Source organism: Telmatherina bonti, assembly GCF_933228915.1.
Source record: "Telmatherina bonti genome assembly, chromosome: 23".
Lineage (NCBI taxonomy): Eukaryota > Metazoa > Chordata > Actinopteri > Atheriniformes > Telmatherinidae > Telmatherina > Telmatherina bonti.
This window is the reverse complement of record NC_136632.1, coordinates 7,283,965-7,310,748: the sequence shown is the minus strand read 5'-3', so window position 1 is coordinate 7,310,748 and position 26,784 is coordinate 7,283,965. Positions and strand designations below refer to the sequence as shown.

The window sequence follows — 26,784 nt, the reverse complement described above, 5'->3', positions numbered from 1 at the left end:
TGTCCACATCCACATAAATGCAGACTTAGCAGTGTTGTAATCCAACCTGTCAGCTGAATAATTGCGTGTACCCCGACCCCGCCCACCCAGCCGAGCGCTTCAGCACTCCAGCCACACTTTGACGTGCAGCAGCCGCATGAAACAAGCAGAGAAAACAGGAAAGTTCCCTCTTCTCCCCTCGGAAACCCTCCTCATTCAGACTGTCGGGGTGAAACCATTAAGCGGAACAATAATAATGTCACTCCTCCGACAGAGAGCCGTTTCATTTGAAATGTGAATGTTGCATTTCCTCAACACCGCCGTGACATCTGCTGTGCTCAACTTCACAGAAGACACCTTTTTACTGTCCTCAGGTAATGAGGGTTGAACTGAAAATGTCATTTCCTACCCAGTCTGAAAGCTCTCTAGTCACAACCAGCAGCATGAACTGGGAAGTCTGAAGCTGGTCTGTCCTCACCTCAGAACATTTCTAATGACCAGCATTAAATAAAAAACAATCAACCATCAGTGTAATTTAGCATCTCTTTACCTTTTTCCTCACTCCATCCTTCTCTTCTTGCTCTAATGATGAGTATCACTGGTAACTATGGCAACAGACAACCCCAGAATCAGCATCTCTCCAAGTTTTGGGGCATTTGGGGGCTTCTAACCTCCATTACATCATGGTGAAAAGTGAACTGAGGGTGATTACAGTACTGAAACAGTCATCGCAGACATATTCGTCACTGACGGACACGAGCAGCAACTTTTACAGTTTCAGGCAAAGGTAAACTAACGCAGAGTCAGCTGTCATGGAGTCCGATTTTAGGAGGAGCAGCATTAGAAATTTCCCGCTTCTCTTCGGCTGAGATTCTTCCTACTCTCCAAAAGAGAAGAAAAACATCACAAGGCTCCCGAAGTGTGTTTAAGTCCAGGCGAGTACCTTACCTGAGGGTCCACTGATCGTATCAGCTAAATGAAAAAGCAGCCGTGTTGTCGTACAGATGTGTACTACAACTGTCTTTATGGTTCCTGCAGAAGTACTGCAAATGTCTACGAATCAGATGGCAAAACAACAAATGCGTCACTCTGCATACCTGCATTTCTGTTGCGACACTGCTGTGAACCCGCACAGCTGTAAACAAGCAGAGGCATGACAAAGCACGGCAGACACCGATGTAATTGGGATCTGTTGTGTTCACGTGTAAACAGACGGCAGTAAAGTTAAACTAGAAAATATATGCACGTCGTTTCAGGTATGTTATCAACTGATTAACGGTTTAGCATTGATACGTCTCAGTTTTAAGGCTTTGAGACCATTTTATGAGAGACAAAGGTCCCATAACCTGAAAGAGGATTTATAGATTAACCCCTTTATTGGGCACTTAATAAAATACCTTGAAATTAGAAATTTTAACCTGAAATTGTCCTTCTGGTATGAACCAAGACCTCCATTCTGTTGTTACATTGACAAAAACATAGTTTCATGCTGAATATGAAAGAAAAGAAGTGATCAAAAATAGTGACTTGCTCCATAAAGGGTTAAGAAACAGTTTTGTGTATTTTGACTCAACTAAACCTTAACTATTGTGCACTAAGAGTCCAATAGTAATACCTGTTTGTGTTGAGGGGCTATGTGATCAAATAAAAAAAGAAAAAACTTCTAAGTTACCTACTTCTTGCAGTACATCACTCAATCCAATGATCCTCTGATCCAATAATACATTAACACGAGGGTCAGAGGATATAATTAAATCTTAGATGCATCAAGATGCAGGTGTGGAAGTTTCTGCATTGATTTCCTCGTGTGAAATGCTGTTTTGTAGCTGATAAACAAACTTGTCAGGGTCATGTCGAAGGGAAGCAAATAAGAGGACTTTGTAAAAGCACAAGATTTTTGCCAGTGATGGCAAATAGTTTACTACATTTACTTACTTTTCAGTGGGTTTTTCAGAAATTAAGACATTTTATATCATGCAGAAATCACAATAATCATGTTTTCCCATTAAAAATAACATTAACAATGGCTGTAAGTCATTCAAGTACCCTTTGAAACATGACACGAATCTTAATGAACAAAATCAAAGGCCTGGACCTGGAATGTAAGCATAATCATTAGTTACTCCTGTGATGCCCTGACACGCCATATCTACACACAGCCAGTCAAGCAGAACTCCCCGTTACACCTTAACAGAGCATGTCCGCTGTCAGCTGCTCCGAAGCAACGATCTAATCAACCATCCTCACTGATTTCTTCACATATTTAGCTTCAAGTGGATGAATGTAAGATTTTAGCAAAATTATCAGTCCGGTGTTACCATAGTCTGTTTGAAGCTTGTTTAGCTCAGTGTGAGAGTCTCTTGCTCTTTTCTTGCATAACGGGATTATTTTCATGGGGAAAAAGGACTTCGATGTTCTTAGTAAACAAATCCACTATTCAGCCTCCATAATTTTCATGCTTATTGACGAGACCCTGCTGCAAACTTTAAAACTTCACACAGCTAGAAAGTATCTGCTACCAGATTACACTCACTTTCACTTGAACATGATTTGTTATGTCTTTTTTTTTTACACAAGAAAAACTTCATTTTAAAGTAGCAAATTAGTTTGAAGCAAAGAGAAGATTGATGGGAAAAAGTAGAGAATGTCAACGCCCGCTCCCCAAAACTCCCAGGTATATTCAACCTTTCCTTTAAAGCCTCCTGGAAGTGAATTTTCACTTCAAGAGCTGATTCAGAATCCACTTTTCATCCTGTCTCTTCTCCGAGATATCTTTGTCTAGTAAAAGTCAGACCAATGCTGAATCTCTTTCTCTGTATCTTTCTCTACATATTGTCCTACTGGATTAAGTTTGCTGTGTCAGTCACAATCACAATGGCCAGTGCGTTGATATCCAGTTGCTAGCATGTAAAAAGTGCAGTAAAGCAAAATGCTGCTGTAAAGTGACGCATGGGATTGGAAAAAAAAACCGTTCAGTGCGTTGCCTCAGCTTCGAGATGCTGCGGGGCAACAGTAACACCAGGAATGCACCCAATGAATATCACCGCTCCGCCAAAATGAGTCAGAAGCAGAGAGTTTAAAGTCAGAAGGTTATGTAGCACAACTTTAATGCTAAACCAGCACTCTGAATGAAGAAGGAGGGAAAAGAAGGAAGCAGAGGGGAGGTGAAGGAGCCAGAGAAAGGAAAGTGCAAATGTGATTAAATGAGCCAGAGGTGACAGAAACGTAGCAGCTGTGGGTTCAGGCGGACTGTCTGACCAAACAGAAAATAGATTTTAAGATCAAGGACAAGTAAGCAATGCAGAGCAAAGTGTTGCAATCAAACAACTGCAGTAGAAGTATAACGGCAGAAGACAATCTGAGGAAATGATAAAAGACAGAACTGAATCACAGAAAGAGGGTGTTGAAAAAGTGAAAAGAATAAAGCTTTATCTGTCACGATGAAGACTGTTCGTCTAGACATCAACACAACAGTCATCTACTTTAAGTTTCACAGTTTTACAGAAGAAAACACTTTTTTCCAACACTGGTTTAGAACTGATGTAACATTAAAGGGTCTGTAATATGCTATTTCTACTTTTCTGAGCTTTCTACAGTGTTATAGTGTTGAATACTCAGACATATGAATGACGCCGTTTTTTTTTTTTTTTGTTTGTTTGTTTGTTTTTTTTATCACCTAAATGCATGTTTGAGTTTTCCAGCCCTCTCTACATTCAGTTTCCATGGCGACAAAAAACGATTTTATGTTTTAGAGATTTTTTTTCTTCATCAAAATTTTAGTGACGTCCCGTGAGAGGGAGTTAGTGATTGGTCATCTTCTCTAGGTTGTCCACGTTCACGAGAAGAAAGCCACGGCCACTTTCTCTGTTCAGTATAACTACTCCTAGCAATTGACCAATCAGATGCAGCCTGCAGGACATGGGGCGGAGCTTTCTCTGTTGGCTTGTTTCTAGCAGAGGCTGATCTGAGAGGATCAATACAAAATGAATGAAGGGGTTTGTGAAAAATGCTTGATTATTTCTTGCCCTTTTGGACTTGCATATTAAAATAAATTAAACTAAAATGTGCAAAATAGAGACACTTTAAACTTTGTAAATAAATTAAGCAACGAGTCGTCTCACACTTTTATATCAACAGTAAGGTTAAAACCCCAAACACCAACCATTGTCTTATGAACCTAGATGTTTTCCTTTCTGTGTGTGGTAGGAGGTGGAGCTGAGAGACGATCCGAACACCTGATAAGGACGTGTTCATCATTATGTCTCTTGTGGCGCCACACTGGCTGTTATTAAAGACTACCGAGTAATATCTAAACTGTCAGTCATCTCCCAGATAAAAGACTGAGCCACAAATTTCCTTCGTGGTGCAGGCTCAGAAAAATCCTCCTCAGTTCGCTGAGCCTCAGGTGCTTATCTAACACCCAGTTATTGCTGAGCTATTTTAACAAATTTAAACCCAAATGATATAGCAAGATTGCTGAGATAGGTGAGGACAGAGAATCTGAACTCTGAGTCGCTGTTGTGAGAAAGTGTAAAAGCAACAGGAAATTTAATGAGCAACACATGAGCGCTAAAGAAATGTTCCCTTCAAGTGTTGTTGGAAATGTCACATTAATTAGCTAAAAGCACCCTCGTGTACTCCCAAGTGGCAGGAGAAAAGTTTCATTCATACCAAGTTGTTATTTTTAATTTAATCAGCTCCAGCAGATGCTGTCTGTCTGCATAAAAGAAAAATGGACCATGAACAGCATGTTTTAATCAAGTTTGGTTTACTCAGCTCTCCCGAAGTAAACAGCTGACTGCTGGCTCTTTACCTTCATCATAATGGGATTTAACACAACCTTAAACATGATTACATTTTATTTAATGTACATGTTTGATGTTGCACAGTTTTAATTGATTTTATGGGCTTTGTGAGCTTAATTATTTCTGCTAGTTTACCATAAACCCTCTAGTTCCACTGGTTAGTAAGATTACCCATGAAATGAATTCAGGATTAACTGTGAAGCCTTTACACACCGAGACCAATGCAAAAAAACGACAAATTGCAAATAATTCAGAGATAAATTATCAACATTTCTGTCTACTCATACAACAAACTCGCACTGTGGATTTCACCTTAAGCTACAACATCATGTTGATGCTGCAAAAGAAAAGACAAAATGAAGCGCTAGGTTCATCCTGTTGCAGAAAAAAGAGAAGAACTTGGGGAGTTTCATTGTTTAATCCAGGAACTGAAGCTGGACCACGGCCGCTCAGGACGCATTTTAGCAGCTAGCTTTACGAGCTAGTTTTAGCAGCTAGCTTTAGGAGCTAGCTTTAGCAGCTAGCTATAGGAGCTAGCTTTAGCAGCTAGCTTTAGCAGCAAGTTGCTTTCTTTAAAAAGCAGAGAAGAAATAATAAAGACACTGCCATGATGATACAAAGTTTGAATAGAAGAGCAGCAAAAGTGGCACCTTCATAGTTTGGAGAGGTGGAAATGTGAACCCCTGATGCAGACCGGGGAGGCAAGAGGTAGAGGAAACACTTAAGACGTATCTTTATTAATAGGGAGAACCACAAACAAACACAGACAATATAGCAGCAAGTATCAACAGAAACTGAGGGGCATACAGGTGTATTGGAGGAGCGAACTAAACCCAGGTCAACTCATGAACAGGAAACAAGGCGAGACAGGAAACACAAGGAAAACTACATAACATAGCAAACCAGAACTAAGACTACCACAAAACCACCACACTGTTGCAGAATATGTCTCTTTCCAATGAGAATATTAAGAAAAATCAACCTCGGTTCAAAAAAATAAAACTCACAAAATCGCTGGATAGAATTCTGTTACTGGTGTGAACATTCCCATTGACTTTACACTAATCCTATAAAAAAATATTGCTGTGCAAATTATTCGGACAAAATATTCAGAGTAAGCATGTAAAAGCCTCGAGGGTGAGTTTTAACTGGATTTTCTAGCTGGTAACAGTGAAAAATAACCAGTCAAAAAAGACCAACACTATGATTTAGAGAAATGCGCTCAGTTGTCACAACTGTTTCTTATATAAATCATCCTTTGAATAGATGAATGGCAATAAGTGTAAACCCTAATGACATTCAACGCCCTTTTCTGCATTGTACTGTTTGAAAACTGTGTTTTAACTGCTTCTTGACATAATTCATGTTTTCATACTGCTGTTGGGCGGCACAGTGGCGTATTGGTTAGCGGCACAACCTCACAGCAAGACAAGGGGTGGGGGTTAAACAGTGGTCTTTCTGAGTGGAGTTTGCATGTTCTCACTGTGTTTGTGTGGGTTCTCTCCAAGTACTCCAGCTTCCTCCACCCATAAGACATGTATGTTCAGTTCATTACTATGATTAATCACGTGTAAGTCACTTTGGATCAAAGCGTCGGCGAAACGACTGCAGAACTAGAACTTGTAGAACTTGTTAGTCGTCTCCATCTCCACCCAGAGATTGTCACATACCTGGATCCTCCCTCAGTTCTCTGCTGGAGTTCTTTAGTCCTCGTTGAAACACACAGGAGAACAGCTAGAAGAAAAGTTTTGAATTTCCTCCTCTTTTTTCACAAACTTTAAAAAAATCACTGTATCCTCTTGGTTTCTTCTTCAACTTGTGTGCCATTTGGTCTTATTTCAGTCAATAAGCTTAATCAGTGTACCTCAGTAACTGGCTTTTCTGTTGCCATGGATACTTACAGATATTAAAAAGAGTAGAGAAACTACTCGAGCAGCACAGTGTTCAAACCAGTGTGAAAAAGTAGCTTAACTGTGGATTTTCTAAGAAGTTGTTACCAGTATTTAATGTAAAATACATGACAAATATCTCAAGTCTCAACAGGCAACTATTCATTTACACATCATTTCCCACAAGATGTAGAGAAATGATCCCTGAACCTCTGTCAGGCAGCTCTCATTTTAATGCATGTTCCAACATAAAAACGATGATGGATCAATGCATCTGCTGGAAATCAGCCTCAGTGCTGTCACACCACAGCTAACATTACAGTACCAGGTTGGGCTCCTCTCCTCGCAGTGGGAGGCAGCGTCAGAGACGGGGACTCCTTGCGGAGAGCATTACCTCATTACTGATAGCCTGAACAAACTAAACACAGCCTTGAGGTGGAGAGGGGCCACCGTGTAGACAATGAATTCACACTTTCATTTCCAACTCAAGTAGGTAGAGTTTATTGCCACGGCAACTGGCTCGTCTCCCACGGTTACACATTTTTCAAGTCTTTTGAAGAGCGGTGGCGGTCTCTCACTCGCGTCAGTGAAATTACAGTTTTACTGGTGGAAGACAGAAGGCAACAGCGAGAGGTTAATAACAGATGAGGTCAGCCGTGATTAGAAGTTGTGGGTTTTATATAAACGGAGCTTCACTCGTGTAAGATCCACAAGGGAAAACTGTCACTGAAAGATGACCAGACCGGATAAGACTGGTTTGATCACAAGGATAAATTATTCCATATGAAACAATATCTTATCTAAAAGACTTTATTCTGCATTAAATATATAAACACTGCTGTACAATGCTACACTTTATCCTGCTTAGTCAGGTTCCTTATATATTATCACTGTCGCCGAGTGTGACCAGAAGTTCTCTGAACATATTAATCCTTTCCCTTACATTCTACTGTACATGACAGTGTGAACATCCTCCTAATATGACTCCTTATCAGAAGTCAAATTTCTTGAATTTCCCCTTGGGGATGAATAAAGTATCTTTGATTTGATCAGCTCAAGTCTCAGTCTTCACTACAAAGCATGAAATAGCATGAATGCAAGAATGCAAGCAAGTAAACAAGACAGAGAGGAGTTTGATCAACATTTTCATGATGCAGATGCAGTATTTAGAGATTTAAGTGAATAAATTTCCTTTATAAGGACAACGTGGTATGAAGTTCTGAAGCTGCAGCCAGCTTTAAACAGAAAACTAGCAAATATGCTGACATGCCCACAGTATGCAGTTACTAAGTATTTCCCCATGAGGATTAATAAATTACGGATTACTACCATTCATCTTTTGGAAATGTTGTTTTTATGCATGAAACGTCAGTCAAGAATCAAGCCTGGAGCTGGTAGGTACCGTAAATGTTGGTACCACACCAGGCTGACAGTTACTGAAACATATATAACATAGAGACACAGGCAGCAACATTAAGCCAAAGACAGACAAAGTATTGGACTAAAATGCAGAAAAGAGACTTTGCAAAAAAATTCAGTGGGTTTTTTAGCCCCGATATTATGATCTGATGCAATCAAATAACCTTCAGAAGTCACATAAGTGGTGGAGTTAAGACTGCATCAAGTCAAAGGGTATGATTATCTACAGAAGGGCCAATCAGGTCACAGAGAGGAGTGGTTTCTCTTCATATCACAGCAAATATTGAGTTCTTAGAGGGACAAGTTGCCATTGTGTGTTTGAATTTCACCAAAAGTCATCTGGAAAATCATTCAAACATGAAGATAAGACTTAAATTCACATTTGGCCATCAAGGACAGTGATGTGGCACAAACCCATCACCTCCTAAATAAAGCACGGTGGTGGCAGCATCATGCTGCAGGATGCAACATTAGTCATCACGAAAAAATATTGTAAAAGTAAGATAGGTACTTTTTTTTTTTTTTTAAACAATGTGCTGCATACTGCTCCAGCAGCACTGGCCACACCAGTCTGGTGGAGTGAAAACCAGCAACATCCATCCAGCTGGAATCAGGTTTCACTTGGCTAATGAGTTAAGATCCACTTAGCTTCCTGTGTCAATCTTTTACAACAACACTGGATGGGCGTGCAGAAGTTATGAAGCTTGTTGTTTATCAGAGTTTAGATGTTCCTGTGCTGTGAGTTTATCAGACTTGTACAATGGAGCGATAGCAGGAAGTAGCGTTGGCTGGCACATCAGATTTCTTCCACATCACTTGTATGGTCCAATGTGTGTGTGGGTTTTTCCAAGGAAAAGATTGCAGTTTACTCTGGGAATAAAGCGAGCCTAATTCTCTTATCAAGAAACCTTGGATCCTGGAATTCATACATAACCTCTGTTTCCCAGTGGCGCCTTTAAACAGGATCCTGTGTCCTGCAATGTGGCAAAAAACTATGATGCTTATTTCGCCTTGAAGTTACCTTGATTTGTGGGTCGGGAATCATGAGGGAACAACTTTCCACCGACAGTGCATGGTTTTCCATGTTTTTCAACTGTAGCATTAAAACTATGTATTTTAACATTAAATGCAGACCAATGTTTTAAGAAGGAGGGTTTTTTTTTGTTTTTTTTTTTTTTTTTTGGGGGGGGGGGGGGGGGGGGCTGGTCATAGCTCCAGATTTCCTTAAATGGTGAAATATGAAGGTTTAAAATCAATCTTAAAAATCCCAGTATTGTTAATTAAACAGGTAATAATCATGCCAGGTCCACTTTTAAGCATTAGTTGGGTTGTTTTAGAGCTGTTTTTCCTTGGCTGTTGGGAAACTACCTGGTCTGATGCAGAGGTGTAGAATTCAGGTGCCATAAAGTAAAAATTCTGCCATGTTTTTGGATCTACCTGAGCATTTAGAACAGGTATTTTCACTGTCAGGGTCATCTACCTCACAGTGGAACTGAGCATAGACTGAGCTTAGAGGTTGGCTGCCTGACCTTGAGCCGGGTTCTGCTGGAGGTTTCCTTCCTGTTAAAAGGGAGCTTTTTCCTTCCCACTGTCGCCGTGTGCTTGCTCAGGATGGGAGATTGAGTTGGATCCTCCAACTCAATCTGTTGGTTTCCTTATATAGGCTATTATGAATGGGCTTTCATTATGTTTTTTTCCTGTCTGTAAAGCGTCTTGGGATGGCATTGCCGTGATTTGACGCTATATAAATAAAGTTGAATTGAATTAAAAGTTAAAATTCAGCTGGTGACTTTATGGCACCTGGATTACACACCTCTGGTTTGGGGTTGTTTGCCTAATAGCCATGCAGGAAGAGCAACTAAATACAGTTGACCACCTCATCAAACCCAAAGCACTTAGAAAAGTCTGAAACCTGTCAGGTAGCACAACTGCCTGAGGTGACAAGTTAATTAGAGCAAGTATACCGAATGCATGACCAACCACATCCTGCTCATTAATGAATCGGTGCTGTTAGTTCAGGCTACGTATCTGAGGGCAGTGCGAGTTGGAGAATGAAAAACAGCACAAATGGTAAATGTCCAAAGGCACAAGGGTGTGAGAGAGACCGCTGAAGCAGTGCTGTAGTGTTTACCCACTAGATAGAAGTATAAGCAGCAACAATGTACCACCACTCTGTTCAGAGACCACTTCTCTGTGCCAATTCCATAATGAAATCCCATTGCACTGGCAAAGACCTGCTGCATCACAAGCCTGTGCATTACAGTTTCTCCTCCCACCAATCAAATCTGACCAAACAGCCTTTATACTCGATCACTTCACCACGGAGGAGTTATATCCTCTATGTTTTCCATCTGTCACACTACAGGGGCTCACATCCAGCCTCATTTAGATGGAAGCCAAGTCTTCAGACATCTGAGCATGTCTGCTTCAAATGCCACAAAATGTAGGGCGAAAGTTATTATGAATGCAATGTGCAGGCTTGACTCTGCAAACTCTAACTATTACTTCAAGTAGTTTGTGCAGAGGAATGTCTGTGTAGTTGAGGACAGAAAGAAGAAAATGAACAAATGAACTTGAGTTTAAGTAAACACACAACAAGTAATGCTCTGTCACACAAAGCAGTTCCTTGGCAGGTCATTAATGCTCCATTAACCGATCGAGATCATTGATTGCTCGGCTGCTTTGTGGTTGTTTGCCATTAAGAGATGCGTCTGACAAATTTCACAGCAGACCAAAATAAAGCACAAGAAATTTAATTCTTAGAAGAAATGGGAAATGTTGCCAATTTGTCTGAAAACACTTGAAAAAAAAGAGTGTTATCTACATCCATTGCTTCAGAAGGCGAGCTAAGAGGGATAGTTTCTTATTTAATCCAAATTTAGCTCTACAGATCAAACTTAGCTGCGGAAAATGCTACAAAAATGGGCCTAAAGTAGAAACTAAAGGCAGAAATCAGTCCTTTGTAGTTTATGTAGCAACTTGCATGCATGAACATCAACGTTTTTAAACATTTTAAACTACAATACAACTCATTTTACCTTCAGTTTTGCTGTGAAAAGTGCAAAAAGTGGCTTCAAATGGAAGAAAAAAGATGGTTGTGGTCAAAATGCTTTACAACTCCAACAAAGCTTCACGTTTCCATAAATGTTAAATATGGAACAGCTGGTTTCTGATTTCTGAGAATCACTGGTGTTAACAAACATCCGTGCACGGTGGCAACAATTTTATAGCCAGCTGCGGTTGGAGAGGACCTCAACATACCACTAAAGTCATGTAGAATACCGAGGCCAATCTCCACTGAAGCAGCAACAACAGTTTTCATCACTTAACAAACAGACTATCCATTTAAATCTGATTTGGTCTGAACGTCTGACTTTTCAAGTTCCTAAAATGCTTTTGGCTAAATAGAAAACAAAACGCTGGTAACAATTCTTATGAAAGTCATAAGTGTGAGTCAGTTGTGTGTTACAAACTAAAACAATGAGCTGAATGGTACAAAAACACTCCATTAAGCCAGGGTAGATGGATAACTGAAGGTCAAATACTTACTGCAACACTTACAGCTTGGGGAAACCACAGAAACATCACAAAACCACAACTACATCAGAAACACTGAACAGATGAATAAGACACCTGCAGATTTGCTTTTTTTTTTGTCTTCACCGACTTGTTGAAGGGGGGGCATGCATGATTCGTGGAGTACAACTGTTTTTGCAAAACACTGCAGTGCACTTCGAACTCTGCACTGAAGTGATATTTCAGCAAGCGATGTCCAGCATTACATAAAGCACAGTTACGTAGCACAACAGCAGCAGCAGTGATGGATCAGGGTATAAATAGGGCTTCGTTTTGTCCAACAGCCCACACAGGTGGCTGACACCGGCATAATTTGCAGCAGGCCTGGGGGCTCGGTGAATAATGTGGGATTAGCGTTGGGGGGGAGGGACGGGGGGGGGGGGGGGGGGGGGGGGGGGTCAGGATTTTTAGGGAAAGGATGAGAGAGGAGATACAGATGTGAAGGCACAGGAAGGAAAGAACTTATATGGGGAGCAGGGAAAAAGTGCTCCCACAATTTCTTGTCCTCGTTTCTCAATCCATCCCCATGAAATCTCACATTTCATTTTCCTGATTTTTGTTCAGCCCCCCTCCCAAACCCTTCCTTCTGCAACATTAGACATTCATTCTCTATCTCTCACCCACTCTCTTTTTCACTGGCATCCTTTGAATTCTGCGATTCTGCCTTCTGTACCCACATACATATACGCTCCATTCTCTGACTCTCTCTCCCTGTAAGCCACTTGTTACCATGGCTACCCCAGAATGGGCCGTATAAAGCTAATAAGTAGCGAGAGCAGGAGGGATGAGGAAAGCAGCAGAATAAAAGGGAGGAAAGAAAACATTTAATGGAGAAATAAATGGATTCCAATCTATTCCTGGTGTTGGAACTTAAGTCAAAGAGAGCGAGACACAGAGAGAGAAAAACTACATATAGACATCGTACTGGCCCTAAGTATGAAGTCTTGACTTTAAAAACTTATATGTGGTTATGAGTGTGGTGAAGAGGCACTACTAATATCTAAAGGGAAAATGTTTCTTTAAGTGCTTCTGCGTTGTCTCTGTGTTTTTATTGGTTTAGAAAAACCTGCTGGCCACTGCAAATATTAAAGAAAACGTAAAAATGTATTAAAACTTGCAGTGCATAAAGTTGGTTTGTCATGAAATGTTAAAAATAAAATAAAATAAAAATATGAAAAAAATAAAATTATTGTTTTTATAAAGTAAAATTGAGATGAAAAAAAAATTGAAAGACAAAAAAATATATAAATAATTAATTTGAAATTAAATAACATAAACCGTTCAATAAAATAAAAAATAAAGATCAGATTAAATGAAAAAATTAAATATTTAAATAAAATTTAAATTTAAATTCAAATTTAAAATAAAATAAAATAAAATAAAAAACAATTATTTCAACTGAACACAGGTTTCCAATGCATGTTGCAGGGCAACATTAAATTCAATATCATTGCTGAATACTGTGATTCACAGCAAAAAAGTTTTTTTTTTACAGATAATTATATTTTGTATAATCTTAGAATGCGCCTAAAATGTGCTTTAACCTTTATGAAGATACTTAATTTAATCTTCTTTACACTCTTTAATGTGTATGTACATTTGTCCATGTTTAAATCCTTCTTGCATGAGGTTAAATTGATGATAATGTTTTAGTTTTTATGTGAATAATTCACCTGAAATTTAAAGATTTCTATCTTTTACCAAGCAGTGCACAAAGGCGACTGTAAATTTATGAAACCGTAAGAAAAAAAAAAAAGTAACATTTATATATTTGTCTAAACTTGCACATAAAATGTTTAGTGTGCATTTTGTTTGTGAGAATTTGTTTCCAGAAGTTACAAAATGATAAATATGAAGTGCAACATTATGAATGTTAAGACGATGTCACAAGGTCGCAGGTACTTTTAGTTGAGTATTAGAAAAAAATCAACATTACAACTTGTGTTTGTATCTAAAGTTAGATCCAAAACATCACATGACTCCTGTGTTTTGCTGTACGGCACCACATCACACACTGGTAACTGGATATTAACACTCTGGCTATATTTTAACTTGCACCATGGCTGATTCAGAGAAATGCAAGAAAAGAAGAGAAAGTGACAAAACAAGAGTCAGTATCAGCCTGACTTTTGATGACCAGAGAGAGCTCAGAGAAGAGACAGACAGCAAGATGCTGAATTAGCTTTAACAGGGGTGCTTGCAGTACAAAAACCTCTCAAAGTTTGATAGTGCCACTTAAAACTGTTATTAAACCTGCAGTCAAGTTGTGTCATTTAAACAAATCATACTCTGATAGTCCTTAAATCAGGAGCCATGATAAAGTCCATCTGTAGCAGATATCAGTGACTCGGACCAGTGTCCTGCCTTACCTGGTTTATTTTCGTCTGCTTTACTGCTTTAATGTAGTATTGCCACTGAAAGTGTGGAATCCTTTAGATAACCCATCAGTTGGAAGAAGGTGCTTTGAAGCAGGGAAACATAAAACACAGACCGAGAAACCCCCTGCAATGTGCTAAATTCTCATGCATTGATTCAGAGCTGTAAAATGTGCAGAGCATCACTTAGCAGTATATTCATGGACAGAATAAGGAAATATGTTGAAAGTGAAACTGAGAACTTTTGGTTTCTGATCAATAATTACTTCTCAGAAGACATCTGTTTCACATCAGGCCAAGATTCAGCGAGTAGGTTCAAAAGGGAATGAACACACACTTGTTAAGACAAACACCGTGGCAGTGCTTGGATGTGGATAATAGCTGAAGGTGTCTCAAATCTCTGTGTGTGTCTCTGTGTGCACACACACCTGTGGATTGGTAATGTGTCTTTCCTTTCAAGCTCTACACAGATCAAAGCGGAGCTGGGCCTGTGAACTGCTTCTGGATGAAAGAGGCGGGTGTGCAAACACACACACACACACACACACACGCAGAGGAAACGTCGCGCCTGGTCGACTTCCCCTGTGCTGACTTTTCCATTGCTGCCTGAGAGCAGCGGGTGTGAGGAACAGTTGGACTGAAAGCCAGGTGAGAGAAAGAAGTAGCAATGATGACATCACCGGCTAACCGTCACCAAGGCCACCACTTTGCCATAACAACAAGGAGTCTCATCGCTATGGTAACTTTTAAGGAAGTGACAGTGAAGACATAAAGCTCAGAGAGAAATGAGGGAGTAAAATAAAGTAACATTAATAGAAACAAGAAGCTTGTTTACATTATTACTTCTAGCTTAGTTTAGCGTAAATATAAAATGGATACATGTGCAGATTTTAGTCTAAACTCATCTGATGTCAAGGTGGCGGTGAAGGTGTGGACCCAAATGTGGAGACGGGAGTCAGGAAGGCAGAGTTAAGAGGTTTTAATCTCGAAACAAACTGAAGGCAGAACTGATGCGGGAAACTGAACTAACTCAAGCTAACACAATGATTCAGCAACATGAACTGAAACAGAGGCTACATGTAGGCTATCTGTATCACATCATACCGTTCTTTGGTCAACTGTGTTGTTTCTAACGTTCTTTGTGCCAAGGTCTGAGTGAGTGCATGAGTCTGATTGGCTGCACAGTCTCCGTTAAAAAGTGTTGCAGGGCGGCTGTAAAAAAGTTCTGGTCAAAAAGCCCGATTGTTCTGATTTATCATGTTGGCTAGTTGGTAACCATGGCAACCACATCTGGAGATGCATCAGATCATATCTATGACGGGACATCACAGTGGAAGCGGCCTGCAGGCTTATTGGTTTCCGTCAATCCAGGGAGACGGGAATATAGCAACATTTTATTGTCTCGCAACGTTTCCAACAAGCAGTGGGTCCCCAAAGGTTGAATTTCTGTCGTTTAAATACCACTACAATGGACTTCCCAGTATCTGTATTTTATTGGAACATGGCATTTAATTTGAACCGTCGCCTGTCTTTCTTTCTGCCCTGGTTATCCCACTTGTTTACTTCTTTGACGTAGAGTGAATGGTGGATAACATTTATAAAAACCATTTATCATCCACTTACTTGATACATATTTAATAATCAGAGTGAACGGTGGATAATATTTCTTACAATTAAAAATGATTTAGTAAAATCATTTTTACTGCACTTGCCCTCTGAAATGATACGAATAACTACTACGGCCCACCGCGCTGCAGGTTCTGTGGCCAGAGCCAGCTACCATGGCAACGCGTCACAAAGAGGAAGATTAAACAGTCCATTCAGCTGCTTCTAGTGAAAAACTTAGATTTTAACAGTAAAAACCAACATTAAAGTATTCATAAATGATCTAATATTCATTTCATAAGTGAACATGGTGTAAGCAGGAAAATGCCCTTCAAGGTGTCCATTATTAGAAATTATTGTACTTTGTAGAAACAACCTTCCTCTTCTTTCACCCAGATGGTTCACGCCTCTCCATTGTCCGTTTATTTCTGACAATGGACACCTCGTCGGTCATCACCCCCTTACATATACTATATATATATATATATAGTGGAGTCGCTTTCTGTCCTCTCACTGCCTGCTACAATAGATCAGAAATATGTTCCATTTATCATTCAGAGACATGTTTGCTGTCCATGGTCCTGAACTGTGAAAAATTATAAGAAATTTTTATTGCAGCCAAACTGAAGCTGTACCAAAGATGCAGCACAACAACCTGGCTAAAATATTCCCATCAACTGTAGTGCACAAATGAGGTGCACCATTTCACCGTTTGGTAAATTATCTGCTCGTATGACCAACAAGTCGTTCCAGTTCACATTTTCAGCTCATGAATCAACACAATAAATAAACTTGGAACCGACCAATCATAATAATTCTTAGTAATTCTAATTCAATAAATGTGGCTCACTTTTCGTTGAGCTATAATTTGGCTTACTGTGTTGGATATTTTCTACATCCTCCACATTCGCAGATCTGATCTTAGCCTGTGAGGTGTTTAGCTCTCGGCTGTGACCTTCCATATGACAGCAGCAGAAATACAATATCAATTTTCCAGCACTCGGGGCAAAAGATAAAAGTTTCATTTGGTGCCCAGGCTGAAAGACTTAAGCAGCACCTGAGTGACGAAGCAAGATGCCACGAAGATGAACCTCAGCAAGGAGACAAGGGAGAGAGAAAAAGATGGACTGTAGGGACTTTTATCACTGCAATAATAACTCAAACCAAGGCTGAAGTCATTGACCACACTAAGTCAGACAACATTACATCACATTGTCTCTGATTACAGACTTTAATTTACCTGTCATGATTCTGATAAGCTTTAAAAAGAAACTATTTTCTTCATTATTTTTCAGTTTCTGGTTTTTAATTAGAAAATAATCTACCGACAATCAAATACATCCTCCACAATTTCAATCATATTACCTCTAAATATAAACAGGTGGTTTACTGCTTTCATTGGTTACTTTTTATATTTACACTTAGAACCACGCAAAAACAAATATCGCATTAAAAAACGCTAATGAAAACACCTACACCTAAAAAGTTTAAACGCTCTCATGAGGTGGTTTTTCAGATGTTTTGATATAGAAATATATCGCAAAAGTGTAATGAAAACACTTTTACGCATTTACGTGTCCCTGGACGTGACCTGGGGGGTCATGACCAGTTCATTTCCGGTAAAGATCTTGCGGCAAACAACAGCGAGTTTAAGAGTTTAGAAAAACAAATTAGCAGCTAGTAGAAAACCCAAAAACAATGCTATGCAGTTACCTAGCATAAGCCGCAATTCTTGTAAAATCTCTTCTGGCTGACAAGATTTTACGAGAACTGAGGTTTATGGACTAAACACCGTTAAATGGAAACATCTACAAATCGCAATTGTTGTCTATTTAAACTTAGAAATATTGTTTTTATTTTGGGAAAATCTGTGCCGAAAACGCAGCTAGTGTTGCTTCTGAATGGAGACGTTTCAGCTGGGACATCATGGCGTTACGTGAGGAGGAGGTATACATGCTCCCTCAACCTTTCATGCCAAGGAAACAATGTGAGTCTCACCTGTCAGGTGGCAGTCATCGTTGGAGCCTGCAGAGTCCTCCTGATTGGGGCTGAGCGGGGGGCTTGCAGGGGGGCTGGTGCTGAAGCTGGCGTAACCCAGAGAAGAGCTCACCTCACTGGGCTCACAGCTGTGGTTGACTGGCCTCTGGACATCCAGGGATGAGGACAGAGAGGTGCGCTGTTTGGGCTAAAGTAAGACACACACAGAAACTTTTCAAGACTTTAACTTCAAATTCATGAAATCAGGAGGTAAATTAGATAATTAAAAGAAGGACAGATTAAAAATGGAGTGGTGAAAGGTCACTAACAGCTCACTTCAATCGTATAAACAAGCAATCCAGTGATGATTAAGCCTCATTAAACTCCAGACAGGCATCTGCTACGAGACACCAGCAGACCCTTAAAAAGCTGCCGCAATGCTTCAAAAACCTCTCAGCTGGTTAAAACTGTTGGTACCCATGTATGATCACGTGTGTTGCTGCATGTATTCACATTTAATAGCCTAAAATATGCAGACATACAAGAGACTTTCAGTGTTTTCTCTGGAACTCAGCATGAATAAAAACCTGAACCTTGAGAGAGAGAAAGAGAGGATGAGAGAAGATGAAAGGGAGTGGAAGTGGGAAGGAGAGATGGTGCGCTTTTCGAAAAATGGTGCTTTTGAATTGGCCTTTGAAATAGTCTGAATTAAACTGAGATGAAAAACAAGCAGAGCAAGAACATGAAAATAGGTTGAGCAAAGAAAAACAGAGCGAAGTGCAAAACAGCGAGGATGGAAAGACAATGCGGTGAAACAGAGGTGCAGCAAATAAAAGAAACAAAAAAGACAGAAATGCAGGTGCAGTTTCGTTACGAATGACACAAATAGAAACAAAATAAAAAGTCAGGTGGGGAGCAGGTGTCAGGACGATCAAAGGGAAACAAAGAAGAGATGAATGGGGGTAAATAATGGTATTAGGAGGTCAAAGGAGGAAAAAACGAACATGAAAGCTGTTTTTTTCTTGTCAAGATGAAAAAGGAAACATTGTCTTTTCCAATCACTTTAAGATAAATATTGATTGCACAAAATAACCGGTCGCTGAATGAAAACAACATCAGGTCTTTCCTGCTAAAAAAAAAACAAAACAACAAAACAGAATATAAATAACCCAATGCAGACCTCAGTTAATCTTTTCCCTCCTTTCATCTGCTCTTCTTTCATCCTGTGCTTACCTATCCAAAGATGCAATTAATCCAACATATAACACCAATTTAAAAAAAACAAAACAGCAACCTAACTTTACTTCTTTAACTGATGTGTTTATTTATTAGTTATTTCCAAAGTACAGCTGATTTTTTTTATGACCAGTGATCGGGGGACAATCCTGCACTGCAAATAATTTTTTTTAAAAAACAAGAAAAAAAAAATACAAAAATTAGGTAAATGTTGCTTAAAATGAGATCAATTATCTGCCAACAGAACAAGAAAATTTGGCTTGTCAAGACTTCCCAAAACAAGTAAAAAAAAAAAAAGTCTTAAAACAAGAGGAATTCTCTGGCATAAAAACTAAGAATTATCTTTTAAAAATAAAATAAAATAAGCATACGTGTACTCAATTTAAGATTTTTAATCTCACTTAGATTTTAGTTTTTACAGTGTGTGTTTGCAACATTAACATCAACAGTAACACAACTTGAAAATTTAGGTCAAAAGTTAAATAATTAACGTAAATTTTTCTTGAAGTTGAGCTAAATGTTGCCTGTTTAAGCTTCATCATCCTCTTATTTTCCCTCTCAACAGTCTGAAGAATGAGACTGCTGCAGCATCCTGCAGAGACCAGGGATGTTTAAAGGAGCAATGCATCAAGCAGACAAGATTACAACAGCCCAGAGAGGCATCAGGGAATAAAGACAATGATGCATGAGCCCAACAGGGAATCAGTCTGAGTGGGCGCAAGGAGGGAGGTTACACAATCCAGCTGACAAAAATACATATTCTTTTCATTTATCTTTTTTATTGAACATTAGTCATGCTCCAAAAGAGACACACATTCATGCTAAATCCTCATGGATTCCTATTGCTCACCAAAGCACTGATGATATATGACAAAGAATCAGGATGGGAAAATAAATTGAACTTGATTACATGACTGTAATATGAATCCACTTCTCAGCATAAGCTCATAGAAACCAGATGAAACTGGTCTTCAACCAGAATGACTGAAACTCTGTAGCATGACATCGTGTTCTGCCGAGGCCCAGAAAGATGTGTAATCTTTAATGGGTTCAATTCCAACTTTAATTTCTCCAGTTCATTACCAAAACGTCTCTTTATTGCAGCACTTATCTGCCATGTCTGTGCACTTGGCCTCCGAGTCTTGTCTCTCAACTTGTGCTTATTAAAAACTTAAAGAGAGCACACACACATTTACACACAATCATGTGACGTACAACAACACACGCTGCTGTTCCGTCTTTGGTATTAACAATTTAAGCGGGTGGTGGGCTAATGAACATGTCATGGCCAAGTGGAAGGGGATTAATGAGTATAGACACGGTTGCACATACAGTGACAGCACACACACAGATTTACACACACCAACACGCATCAGACAGGCAGGCAGGTCCTCCACGCCTGACTAAACTTCAGCAGAAAGCGTTTTCCTCGACTGCAGCAGCATCGCAGAGGGAGCGACACGCCGTTTAACACGTCACTAATGTGTCCTGCTGCTGATAAATAGCACAGCCATTAAAAATGGAATTCCACACCTAAAACAAGGTGTGATGACTTCATTAGTGCTTGAATAAACATGCAAAACCAAACAATTTGGGCTTATTTATGAATTTAGAAGAAATATAAACCGATTAGGCAAAAGGTGAGATGTTTTACTGTAAAAACAAAGCGGTGCAGGAATAATAGTTATTTGTTATATTTATATTATCATTATTGTGCAAACTCTTCATTTTTACTGCACCCAAAATAATGAGGTTATAAGTCTGCTTTCATCAAGTCCCTTTTGTTATCAGCAGTAAAACAACATGAGCAGGGAGCTGAAAGGTAATTATGTAAATGATACCGCTTGTTGTAATTGATATTTTCAGATGATGGAGCAACTTCACTTCTGATTATCTGAACGGTAATGATGCAGGATATGGACCACTGCGTGTTTCTTTTGTTGCCAGTCCTTTGTTTTTCTATCCTCGTCCTTTCTTTGATCGATTTCCGCTGCTTCACTCATCAACAGAAAGATGAAACCACACAAACACAGACGGGAAAAGCTTCACATGTAAATGCACATGTGTGTACAATCGTGCCTGTTTGTACCCTTTACCTTATCCTCAGGGTAATGAGGATAACATAAGGGGTTTTTCACATGTGAAGAACATGTGTCAACTGCATGCAATTCCCATGTTCTCTGCATTTTAGTACACATTTTAACTACATGCGGAAACATGTTTTTGAAACATTTTCATGTGACTCGAACATGAGTTACATGTGGGTGACACATGTGACTTACATATGAAGAAAATGTAAATGAAATGTAAACCACGTGGGAAAAACAACATAACCACATGTGAATCACATTCGGATCACATGTGAATTACATGCAAAAAAACTAGGAAACCACATGTAAATCACATGCAGATTACATGGGAATGTCATATGCATTACTTGTGAAACACTAGGAAACCGCATGTAAATTACATGAGAAAGACATGTGAAAGTCATGTGAATCACATGTGAAAAACTAGAAAAAAATGGGAAATTAAAATATGGATTGCATATTTTGTGTGGAAAAACAAGGAAATCAAATGCAAATAACATGCGGATCATGTAACTCATGTGTAGAACAAATAGGAAACCACATGAAAATAACCTGCGCATAACATGTGAATTACATGTGAATCTGATGTGAATTACTTGTGAAACACAATAAAACCACAAATAAATCACATTCAGGTCACATGTGAATTACATGCAAAAAACTAGGAAACCACATGTAAATCATTTGAGAATGACGTTCAAATGTCATGTGAATCACATGTGAAAAATGAGTTAAGTACATGTAAACTATATGAGGATCACATGTGCAAAAATAAGAAAACAAGATGTAAATCACATGAGAATAACATTTAAATGTCATGTGAATCACATGTGAAAAATGACTACAACACTAACATATGGATTGCAAGAAACTCTCATGTAAAAACTAGGAAACACATGTAAATAACATGAGGTTCACATGTGAATCGCATGAGAATGACATGTAAATGTCATGTGAGTCACATGACTACAACACATTTAACATCTATTGCACAAGACTCTTGTGTGAAAAACTAGAAAACACATGTAAATAACATGAGGTTCACATGTGAATCACGTGAAAATGAGGAAATGACATGTAAATCATATGAGGATCACATGTGATTGACACGGCATTCACATGAGAGCTACATGTAATCCACATATGATTCAGAATTAGTTCACATGTGAATCCCAGTTGTTTCACAATGTAATATGTGGTTGGCATGTGTATTTATGTGAGCCACATGTGCAAAACATGTAATGCACATGTGGTTTTTCAGTCATGGTTCTAGTCTCTTTCCTCCATTTCCTGCACATTTCTGCCTCTAAAATCATGTTTAGAAAGTTTTCACTCAGAGACTCTTGGCTCTGATGCAGTTGGACAGCTACACTGATACATGAACAAAGACCCTTCATCCAGGCTCAAGTTCACCTCCTGTGTTCAAGCGTGAACTCTCATCTCTCCAGACACACACGCTCCATCTGCAGTCTCTTCCTGTGCCATCATGCAACCACTTATCAAAATAGATGCTGTCTGAAAACTCGCTGGTTGACAGATCTTTCAGCTTGTTGTCAAAGAAAATAAAATACAGCAAAGAAAAGCAAGAAGTGGAGCTACTTCAAGTTTAAATGTTAACTTAGTGAGTCTGAATGAAGGTGTTATAACGGGCACCACATGGATATTTTAAAGTAAATCGCTCATGTTTCACTTGATTAAACCATGAGTTTACCCCCAAACTGTAATGTGAGATTTCTCTCTACATGAAGGGTTGTCCACTTTGCCTAAGACCATTTTAAATGAGCTTTGGTTCAAAGAAGAATCGGGCATTTCTGAGTCCTGCTCACATATGGCTTCTAATTTGCATGATGGAGCTTTGACCTGCATTAGTGGATTTCAGAGTGAACTGTGATCCCAGAGAGTGATTTCTGGAAGTCTTACTGAGTCCATGCAATGATTTCCAGCAAAGAATCATGTCTGCTTTTAATGCTGCCTTCAGAAATGACCTTAGTTCACTTTGACCTTCTGCCTGTTCCCCAGTGCAAAGAGATTCCTCCAGATTCTCTTTATGGCATTATACCTGGGTGTAATACTATGGTATACATATATATATATATATATATATATATATTTTATGTTGTGGAACATTATTCTGAAATTGTTCCACAATTGTTCCATGTAGTCTGCCACGGATTGCTGAACCTCTGTCAACTTTCACATCTGTATTGATATTTAATGCATAAAAGGATTAAAAGCAATCAGGATTGGCTCAGCAACCCTGCTCTGCAGTAGTAAAGACAGACACACAACACGTGTAACAAGACGTTACAGAAGGAGAAAGCAGTGGTATGAGGAGGCTGCAGTCACAGCAGCAGTCCTGCGGATGTGAGAGGCTCTACCTCTCTGAAATGCTCCTTTTATGCCAGGTCATGTTACCAACATGCTGCCAATACACATAATCAATTGGTAAACACTCTTGCAGTTGTTTTTATTGGTGCAAACTACTTTTCCAGCTTTTTTATTCGCTGCTGTTCCTACTTCTTACAGATGTGTTGCTGCCAGCAGATTCAAAACAAACTCATATTTTCCATGAAACAGTTTCAACATTTAATATGTTGTTTACGTTCCATTAGGGGTGAAATGTTTGTTTAGGAGATTTCCAAGTCATTGCATTTTTTTTATTTCCATTATCACAGCAATGTTTTTTGGGGAAAAAAAAGGTTTGTCAACAACTGGCCTTGTACAAATATGAAAACATAAACCATTTCACCTCAGGAAGACGTGTCTGCTACTGGTTGGATAAATATAAACAACAACGGTGCCCTGCTAACAGTTTGCCAAAAGGCTGACAGCTCCCCACATCTGCAACCTCAGAGCACGATGCTTCGCTCTGTTTTGTTCTACATTTGTAATTGTGTTGTCACTCCTCTTGTATTTACTTACTCTTTCATTTTGTCTACAGGAGGCTCTACTGGACCAGGTTCCCACAGCCACAATTCATGTTTTTGCTCATTTTTAGGGTTTAAAACCTCAAAGCTTTTTTTTTTTTTTTTTTCTTCTGCCACATCAATAAAAGCTTAAAATTTAAAATCCAACGAGAGACCAGCAGAGGCCACCAGCCCTTCTGGCTCATGTCTAATGACGCATATGGACTGCCTGCTTTATTAAAAATCATCCAAATGCTGCACACAAATCCTTTAATACAGGTGCCAAATGCCAGGAAATTGTTTCGGAGTGCAACTCTCACAGGAGAGCTTTTAGCATTAGCTTGGGTCATTTCAATTAGCAGTGTAGGGCCCGGCTCTCTCATGTGGGGCCGCAGCTCTTAAACCACATAAAAACACTAAACTCTCCTCAGTGGACTGACAAGGTGACAATGTTAAGGTGAAATGCAAAGAAAGCGAAAGAAATAAACCAGTATAACCAAAGAGATTTCTTCCTTTTTGCTCTCCTGCATTCTTCATCATGGCGTTTAAAATCATCACAAACGTAAATGTTCCATGAGGTTAGATGATGTGTGTGTCTGTGTGTGTGTGACGATACGCTTTTGTCCCGATTTGATTCTGATTTTTTTTTGGGTGCTGATTTAATTTAAATTTAAATAAATTATTTGATATTGCTGATTTTTGTAGATCAAAATAATTTTTAAAAAATTATTCAACTTTTTTTGCTCGTCGTTTGTCTTGATTTTAGGTAGAACAAAAACAACCCAGTAGCCAGACCATCATTCTGCTGCTATAACGCCCAAGAAGAGAAGTAAAAAGATCAATAAAATGACAAAAAAAAATTTAGTGTATTCATTATGTTTATAATATTTAAAAAATTAAAAAATTGTGAAGCAAAAAATACAGATTTTTTTTTTTTTTATTCAATTTTTCCACCCCTAGTGTGTGTACATTTGTGATTTCTGCTCAGTAAAAAAGATCTTAAAGTGGAACTATTATGTGCATTTCAGGCTAATTTATTTTTATTTCTGAGCCCAGAAGGGCTGGGATTGATCGAGTTATTGTCCCAAATGGCTTTATTTACTTCAGACCGACCCTCTCCGTAGGCTGTCAGATCAGCCTGCGGGCAAAACGAGTGGATTGAGACTCTTCCGCATTAAGCCCCGCCTCCCGCCACTGCACTACATCGGGAGCGCGCACCGCACCTGCTTTCACTGTCATTGTAACGTCTCATAAACAGAAGGATTAGGCTAATATGAACTCATTAAAAAACAAAATACAATGTCAACACATAGCATACAGCCCTACATGTTGGAACCTGAATCAGAGCCTGAAAACGAAGTGGAAAACAGCAACCCACAGCAACGAATGCAGCAGGATGTCTCTCTTTGGTAAACTCACCAGCCATCGTTGGAAATAACTTTATCCCACGTTTTCCACCCGCCTGATGTATTTGTACATGCCCTTGTTAACCAGTAGAAGGTAACCAATCACCGAACCTTATCCCCCGGGACGTCACAAGGATTTCCAAGTAGAAAAAACTCTCTAAAACGATGCGTTTTTCGTCGCCATGGAAACCGAATGGAGAGTGTGTTGAACTCAAACTCAAACATGCGTTTAGGTGATAAAAAACAGTGTCGTTCACATGTCTGATGAGGATTCAACACTGTAACACTGTAGAAAGCTCAGAAAACTCTAAATACCATCATAGCACCCCTTTAAATATAAATATAATGAATCATTGATCAAACTGTTGTTTAGCTGCTGATTGAGCAGATTTTTGTTCAGTAAACTTTAATCTAATCAATTAGGTGTGATTACCTGATGAAGGCGTTTGTCTGATTGTTTTGTACATACAGCCTACGATGAGCTTCTTTTAGTTCCTAAAATGTAGAGGAAGATGTTTTACAGTGGAGCAAACCCTCGTCACCTCTCCTATAATGATTAAACACATCCACTGTGTTCCCATTTCCAGGCTCATATTTCACCCTGGAGACCAGACAAAGGTTTATGTTGTTCTTTAGTTACTCATGAGACGGCTTCCCTGCTAATCACCTGGCTGGAATTAACGACTCATTATCAGGCTGGTGCAGAACAGAGGACAAAAGGATCCGTTTTACTTGGATCAAGCGTGTTGGAGCAGGGAAACATGTAAAACCTGCAGGGTGAAGAACCTTGATGAATGGCTCGTGTTCTCCTGCATCTCCTGGTAGGAACGTGTGAGTGTGAGGCAGCTTTGTTTGTGTGTAAAAGTAACAACTTGGCTGACATTATGCAAATGTGTTACCTGCTGTTGCCAGCACCAGAATATTGTTCTTCTCAGTGTAATTAACTCTGATTTGCTTTCCCTCCTTTTTTTTTTTTTTTTTTGTGGTTCTGATTGGTTAAATTAACTTCCGTGAACACAAAAAGCCAAAACGGGACATATAAGTTCTTCTTGCATTAGTTTTACTATAAGTTAGGTTTAGCAGGCGCCCCACCGTGCAGCTTGCTATACTTTAAATTAAAGGATATTTTCTGCATAAACTGAAGCCAGTCTTCAACGGTCTACCTGAAGATAAGGTGATGCTGGTATTTTTCTTTGACTTTGATTAGGAATGGCAGCACTTTTGGTTGTTTTTTTCCCATTGTTTTATGTGAGTTTAGACATTTTCCATCAGTACTTTCTTTGACGACACCATAAAACAATTCTTTAAATGAATCCCTTTCTTTAAGGTTTTAAATGATATCTAGCTGAGATTAAATTGGTTGAAAAAGACAGAAGCTTATTCTATCAGGGCCATTGTTGTTAACTTTAATCATGCTTCCATAAGCAAATGACTCCACATTGATTAGTAGTTAGAACGCTTAGGTATGTGATATAACCTGTTCATTACAGAGGGTAAGGCTGCTACACAAGTACCACATTG

The 26,784-nt window shown here is 39.1% G+C and overlaps 1 protein-coding gene across 4 annotated transcripts in view; it reads right to left on the bottom strand.

Annotated features, from left to right (window-relative positions):
* The window catches only part of anks1b (ankyrin repeat and sterile alpha motif domain containing 1B), a gene marked incomplete at its 5' end in the record, with an annotated part of 320,790 nt that overhangs the window by 84,867 nt on the left and 209,139 nt on the right, over nucleotides 1-26,784 (bottom strand). For all 4 annotated transcript variants that reach the window (XM_079263373.1, XM_079263375.1, XM_079263374.1 and 1 more), the window contains one exon: nucleotides 17,647-17,833. In XM_079263373.1, the coding sequence (XP_079119499.1) occupies nucleotides 17,647-17,833 (187 nt within the window). The remainder of the gene's footprint in view (nucleotides 1-17,646; nucleotides 17,834-26,784) is intronic.